This window comes from Parus major, chromosome 2 (genome assembly GCF_001522545.3).
Source record: "Parus major isolate Abel chromosome 2, Parus_major1.1, whole genome shotgun sequence".
In the NCBI taxonomy this organism is placed as follows: Eukaryota; Metazoa; Chordata; class Aves; order Passeriformes; family Paridae; genus Parus; species Parus major.
Genome location: NC_031769.1, coordinates 124,787,253 through 124,794,771, shown reverse-complemented (window position 1 = coordinate 124,794,771; position 7,519 = coordinate 124,787,253). Strand labels below are relative to the sequence as shown.

At 35.1% G+C, this 7,519-nt stretch overlaps 1 protein-coding gene across 15 annotated transcripts in view; it reads right to left on the bottom strand.

Moving 5' to 3' along the window:
* Positions 1–1,646: 1,646 nt before the first annotated feature.
* Positions 1,647–7,519, bottom strand: part of WWP1 (WW domain containing E3 ubiquitin protein ligase 1) — a 59,164-nt gene continuing 53,291 nt past the window's right edge. For 6 of the 15 annotated variants that reach the window (XM_015616835.3, XM_015616842.3, XM_015616850.3 and 3 more), the window contains 4 exons: positions 6,768–6,872; positions 5,334–5,430; positions 5,021–5,093; positions 2,106–3,805 (listed from right to left, as the gene is read on the bottom strand). In XM_015616835.3, coding sequence (XP_015472321.1) covers positions 3,706–3,805; positions 5,021–5,093; positions 5,334–5,430; positions 6,768–6,872 — 375 coding nt within the window. In that variant the 3' untranslated portion in view covers positions 2,106–3,705. The other 9 variants (XM_033512320.1, XM_033512322.1, XM_033512321.1 and 6 more) reach the window with 5 other exon arrangements.

Sequence of the window (7,519 nt, the reverse complement as noted above, 5' to 3'; positions counted from 1 at the left end):
TTATGTGATCCTGTCTGTTCATTTACATGGGAATTTAGGGGACTTCATTCACAAGCAGGGTCTATAGTTAGACAGAAAAGGCTGAGAGAGTGATAGCATGGGTTTTTAATTAAGTTTTTTACACTTTTAAACTACAAGTTATTTATAAGGAATAATAAGAAACATGACTAGCATAAGTTTAAAGAAAGGAGGGACAGGGTCATGACATAATTGTAATCCTGCAGTTTTTTCTATAGTGTTTTCCTGTGAGATTCAATGGTCTTGAAGAGTAACAGATGCTCCTACAGATTTACCATTAAGGCTGCACCATCTTAATTGCAATACTCTTAATTGCAATGCTAGTTTTTAACTTTGCAGAAAGTGTTGTGGTTTAAAACAAAAAAATGAAGGAAAAAAGAACAAGTAGGGAACATCTAAGAAAATCCCTTTATGGATGATATCAGCACGTGCATTGAGAACCTTTGTGATGATTTTGTGGCTGTAAATGTTTTGCTGGGCACACACACTTTATCCTAGACTGTGATAACAGAAGGAATACACACCCCCAGTACATTAGAAAGGAACTTCTGTGTGGGAGGATATGGACTTCTGTTCACAGATGTAAAACTACTATGTTGGCAGGAATTTTCACCAGAAATACAAAGAAACCTAAGTTAGGTGTCCAGCCAAACACTATATTCCAATTACCCAAGAGAAAAAGTGGACCAAATAATGAAAAAATAGTAGGCAATCAATTACCTGTGGAATTGTCAGTAGAACAGCCTAGAAAAAAATTGACTAGAAATACCTAATGTTTGCTTTACTAGGAAAGGGTATTGTAATCTCTACAAGGAAGATGAATAGCATAAATTGCTTGGACTAACCAAGGCTGAGCTAAGTCAGTAGCAAACTTGAGAAAGCACACTTGAGAAAGAATCTGGGGCTTGAATTAAAGCCTGATGTTGCAAAACCACATTTAAAACAGGGTCTAATCAATTACTATAAAGTAATTATTTCTATTAGTAAAGCATCATAATGAAGTCCTCTATGTCACAGAGTCTCACGGTGGATGATGGGAGTGTTTGAGAGAGAATTTTCTGCATTCATATTTTATAAAAACATTTGTGTAGTTACTTCTAGTAGCTTTGTGGCACCTTTCTTTATATGCCTTTTCTGCTGTTGCCAAAGGAAGACTATCCAGGTACTAACAGCTGTGGAGTATGTAGTGAAAAGCTGAGTTGCAGGAAGAAAGGAAACAACAAAACCCATGAACTACACAACAGCTGCTCCAAGCAGTATTACTTCCCTGGTACCCTGGTCTGATCTCCAACCATTGCTGCCTTCCCTCTTTTTGTTGTCATATTCACTCCCCCAAAGATAGGTGAAATATGGGGAATTCAAGTGGGAAAAGAAAAAATTACAACAGTCTTACTGAAATTCCCAGAAAATCAAAGTACTGTACACATGTGCACACAGTGTACAGTACTTTCTTTTCCTCCAGAGCCATTCTTTCAGTCAGGCCCTTGACACCAATTCACAGATCATACACATGGATAGAAAGCGACCGGCTTTGGTTTTTTCATGCTTACTAATCCTTACCCCCAGGAAAAAACATTGCAGGTATAAGACAGCTAACGTTACCAGACAATAAAACAACTACATTCTTGTGATGTGCTGTCTTTTTTATTTTGTTCAGTTACTCACAGATTCACAAAATTCAGCAGTTGGTAGTGGGTCACCAAGTCATTCATTAGTGCAAACTCATTAACTGTGACATTTAACCCTCCTTGTCTTTTAGGCAAGTGACACACACTCCTGGTGCCTGGCCTTTGACCTCGGTTTGTTTTCTTAAACTTCCTCCATTCTAACCAGCATTAGTGATAATTTAAGTGGATTTGCACTTCAAATGAATTTAGTGCTATATAAAAATGGTTTTGCAGAAGGTACTTGGTGGTGTAAGAAAAACCCTCAAAGTGGTGGAAATTTTTGAAGCTCTTACAGAAAAGTTCACATAAGACAGCAGTCTGTTTGAGCCCGCTGCACCACTGCTGTGACCAGAGCTCTCTACAGGTACAGCTCCCAGTGTAAGCTGTGCATATTGAATACAAAGCCTTGAGACAATCCAATATGTAGAAAAATAAATTTTTGGCAGAATTCAGCTGCTGCATTGGAAAGATACATGAACAAATACAGGTAATTTTTTCTGCATGTACACTTTTAACAGTGCAATATGACATGTTAACACAAGTGTGTTGAATTGTATTCTAAAATCATTTTCATGTGTTTACAAAATTCTGCGTAAGTTAAATGTCATGGAATTTACAGGTAATATTTAAAGCATATTACAAATGGTGATTTAAAACACGTTTTTACTGTATAATAAGGAAGCACAGTTTGCTAAAAGTAGCATTTAATATAATTCACATGAATAAGGTGTTAAATTTTAGTATTTTTTTAAACACGTCTTTGCAGTTCAGCAAATATATGCCAATAAAACTAATTTTGAAATGCTTTTATGTTACTGTGCATTTAGGACAAACCTGACCTACATAAAAGGATGACAGGTTTTAGACTGTACTTCATTCAAGTACATCTAAATTTCAGTAAGAACATTAAAGAAATGAGGTTATTTAATACTAAATAATGTTTTTATCTGTGCAAAGCGTAACTTCAATTTTATTTGAGTTTACTAGATCCAGTATCTGAAACTGAACAAGAACACAGAAAGCAGCAAAATTCACATTACCTTTTTTATACCCTTACAGCTCAGTTTACATTAATATAACTCTACAAAGTTATAAAAAGGACATCACAGATTGAAAAGGGAAACCAAATAAAACAAAACCAAATTTAAAAAAAAAAAAAAAAAAGCCTGCGAGACACCAGACCAAGAAGAGAACGGGTAATATTTTCTCTTTTATTATTTTTTCTTTGAAGATTACCTAACATCCTCATGGTAATAACCCAAGGTACTATGTAAACAAATTTCAATGCTGCTCAAATGAATTAAGATACTCTGTTCAGCTCCTGCAGTAAGTCAGAACAGTGGCACCAATTCCTTTCAACGTTAAATCACATTCATCGCATTGTACATGACTCCTGTGCAAGTAGTAAAGGCTTTATTCGTGACCTTGGCTACATCAGTAGAGAGGGATATATCAGCTATTTATGTATTTTTAAAAAATGACAGAAGAACAGATTCTGTCGTCTCAAATACCAGCAGCATCTTTCTACATATTTAGGATACGTTTGGCCTAAGCCTTTAACACCTTTTAGAACAGCCATGCAGTAAAACAAACTTGGAGATGTTTCTTTAAAGAACACTGAGCAGTTTAAACATTTTTCTGAATGATAAAGCCAAGATAAAGCAAATCCAGGCCCTTTTAAATGGCTGCAACTTTTCATACACTTAAAGCTCTATAAAACTAGAGCTCATTAGTATATATATTTATATTTTTATATATATATATATATTTTAAATAAGTCTCTTGTTTGCTTTCAAAATTTATGGAGGGGTTTTTCTGGTCTTTTGAAAGGGCAATAAATAAAAGTAGAAAAGGCTGAACTGTTTTGCATATATTTGTGGAAGAACGGAGAACAATTAAACTTTTAGAGTTCCAGAAAGATCACTGTACAGAACAAAAAGCTTATATACAATTAAGTGTGCAATTTTAGTTGGCTGGGCCTTTTATTATGCAAGGTATCCATTTCGACTAGAAGTCACTTCTACTCTTGTCCAAATCCCTCAGTTTCTTCAATGGCAAAGAGCAACTTCTCTTTTAGTTGTTCATAGCTTTTATATGGTGGCAAATCCAAACGATTAAAACTGAGCAGGAAAAAAAAAAACAGAATTTTGTTAAGTTTATCTAAATCCCATGTAGAGCTGTACAGAACTCAGTTGTTATAGTAGAAGTTATAAATGTTCTGATTTAACAATTAGAAAAAAAGAAACAACAATCAGCACAATCTCACTGTCTTGGCTTTTCTACAAGAAGTAAAAACAAGGTCTCAGAGGAATATTTTAAGAAACAAAGAGTCTGTTTCCAGATAAAAAGTCAGAATGGTGAAAAACTAAAGACTGTCCGACATACAGGGAACTATAAAACTTAAAAAAATACCACATAAAAACATGATACTTAGAATAATAATTGCTTATAATAGTAATACATAGAAAAGGAAATTTTCAGCATGAAGTTTAATATAATCCTAGTTTGATACATCTCCAAATTTCAACAACAGCATAAAAAAGCTGAACTTTCCTCCTTCCTACAAATGCTTGGATATAGGTTGGTGTTTATTCCCTCTAAACTTTGCCCTGAAAGGCTTCTGCCAAAACATATCGTTTCATGTCTTCCCCAAAATTATCCTAGACAAATTACATTTATCTCTTGCAAACATCACTCAAAATCCAGTGAAAAAAATGTAAATTGAAAATTAGCAGTTTAAAAGTATGATGATTATCATTGTCACAGGTTGCTAAAGGAAAGTGTGTCCATTTTGCTATAAAAAATATAAAAAACTGATCTGTGTACCTGATGCACCAGTTCAAGTATGCACAGGAATGCCAAGCCAATAATGGCCATCTGAAGCCTGCTGGGAGAAGGTATCAGCATTCTTGGCTGAGCATCCTTGTTTTGAAGATTTACTGACATTTCTTTCATGCTATTTCTTGTGACTATACATTTTATCTTTTATAATGTTACTGCACAATAAATTTATCTACTAACTATGTGCCTACTACTAACATGACTTGTTCAGTTACTTAGTATTCTCTAAAATAATTTGGAAAACACCTTTCAGTTCTACACAAGGATGTTTTCATTCTTTTGATAGATCTGACACTGACAAACTCTTCAGCTCAGTTGCAAAATTTAAGAGGGCAGCTAGGAAAGTTTTCAATACTGGCATGTCAGGGCAATCAAATGAAGCTGAAGATGGAGACAGAAAATTAATCCAAATTAGATTTAATTTGATTTGGCCAATGCAAGGCTGGAAGAGATAAACCACTAAAGGCACAGAAAGTTTACACATAACAACTCACCAAGTGTGACTTCTTGGTAACCAGGTTTCCTTACCAACTTTTTCAATGCAGAATTTCTGAGGACCATTACTTCCTAGAAAAGAAGATTTTGAAAAGTGTAATCTGTACCTTGCATACATGAACATGCTTCTGACAGAAACAAGCTAATTTCCAAACAGCTTATAAACATATTCATGAGATTTACAATATAAAAATCCCTTCTAGATGCAAGGTGATGAACATGAAGTTTCTCTTATCTGTACACTTGCAGCATGGTTCATTTGCAAATGAAACAGTGACAATATAAAAGCAGTTCTGGTCACCTTTTACTTACCCATTAGTTCAGCAAATCCACCCAGTGGTAATCTGCAAGTGCCCGTGACAAACTGCAGAAGTCGCATGCGAACCTCGTTGTCTGTTTCTTTTACAAACTAGGCACAGAAATTCAAATTACTTAATAAAAAGCTGGATAAAAATAAAAACCCCATGAGATGGTTGAAAAACTATAATTCCATTTTAAAATACACCACCTTGTTTGGTTGCATTTCTTTATTTTAGCAAAATTGGGTGGAGGGAAAAGAATGGTGATTTCAGATTATAGGCACTGGGGCCATTATAATGTAAAGGCTGGGAACAGCAAATAAGAATTCTTACCTATTCTATTCTAAACTAAAATATAAATCATGCCAATGTTTTGTATGAAGACTACTGCCATTGTTATTAAACACAGCACTAGTCTAGCCACAGAGTCTGGGTATTTCAAGACTAAGAAAAATATGCATATGAATGTTGATACTTAAAGTTCTGCTATAGATTTTTTCAGTACCAAGCATCTTAAAAAGATACATCATCAGTTCTTACATTATAAATAAGATAGGAAATAACTGATTTGCATCACTTTCCCAGAGAAACTTAGTCAAAAGCATCTCTAAAATGTTTTTCAAAAGATAGGACCCTAGGTCTGACTTCTCTTCAGGAAAATCACAGAAACTGAGAGCCTGAGTAGTGTTTGAGGGTTTTTCTTAGTCAACTTCATTAAAATTTGAGTGAAGACTAGCACTGGCTAGACTGGAACAGTTAATATAACAAATAATCATAAATACTATGTGACATTTTTAGATCACAGAATGAGAATGATTTGGGTTGAAAGGGACCTTAAAGATCATCTAGTCTCAGCCCCTCTGCTATGGCAGGCACACTTTCTACTAGACCTGGTTGCTCAGAGCTCCATGCATCCTGCCCTTGAACACATCCAGGGATGGGGCATCCAGAGCTTTTCTGGACAATCTATTCCAGTACCTCACCATCTTCACGGCAAAGAACTTCCTCCTAACATCTAACCTAAAGCTACCCTCGTTTTGAATCCATCTCCCCTTGTCCTGTCACTACATGCTCTTGTCCCTCTCCATCCTTCTTGTAGGCTCCCTTCTGGTACTGGAAAGTGAAGATACACAGGTGTACTACATATAAGAACATTTAGGAGGCAGATCACTAAGAATAAAATAAACCTCACTGAATAATCACTAAGGACAAGATACAAAAGAAAATATTCATTAGCCAGCATCCATATGTAGTATGTGTACCTATCTGCCATTTCTCACCCTAAAGTATCCTCCCTAAAGACCAGTAATCCTTCTTTCCTTCTCTGCAAAGAAAAAAAGAAATGAAGCTGTAAGAACCTTCATTTGGACAGCCTCCACTCCACGTCATTTGTGCTACAAATCAAAACAAAACCTACAGGATTCCAAAATGTAACTGATGAACATACCTGCCAGAACCATATGATCTGCTTGCTGTTCCTTGTGTAATGACGATAAACAGTGTTCCTCTGCCAGTCTGCTAAATCAACTTCTTGCATACCACAGAGCATAACCTAGAAAAGAGAATGATTTCTTCATATTAAACACATAAATCAAGAGTATTTTCTATTTTGTATGAGACACAGTAAAAAAATAGAAGTTTTTGCTCTGAAAAAAGGACTGGTAATTTTTTTATTTTACTACACAATTAGCTTTTCCTTTATCCTAAGGTTACAGAGCTACTCCAAAATTGTCTCTGTATTTAAGTGGTCTGAAAGACTGAATATCAGAATCTTGGTATCTTCCAACTAAACAGATCAATAATAAAATATACTACCTTTCCCACAAGAGGAATTTTTACACTAAGGAGGATATTACCCTTTCCCTTATATCTTCACCTCATATTCCAAAACAATGATGATTAAATTGCTGCTACTGCTACTACTAATAAAGATAAAACATACTGCAAAAGAAGTCTGAAAAGTATTCATTACAAGAGGCAATGAAAGCTGAAAGTTCTGAAGGCAAAGCCTTCTACGAAACTGAACACTAAGACTGAGAAAAATCTTTTCATAAAAAAAAAAATCCTCCCTATTTAACTTAAGATTTCAGAAAACTGCTCATTATATACAGGGAATGTTGACAAGTCAGACAGAAATAAATGAGCACAGCACTACAGAGCCTTTTGTCCCTACTCCAAATCACAACCCCAAGAGTGAAC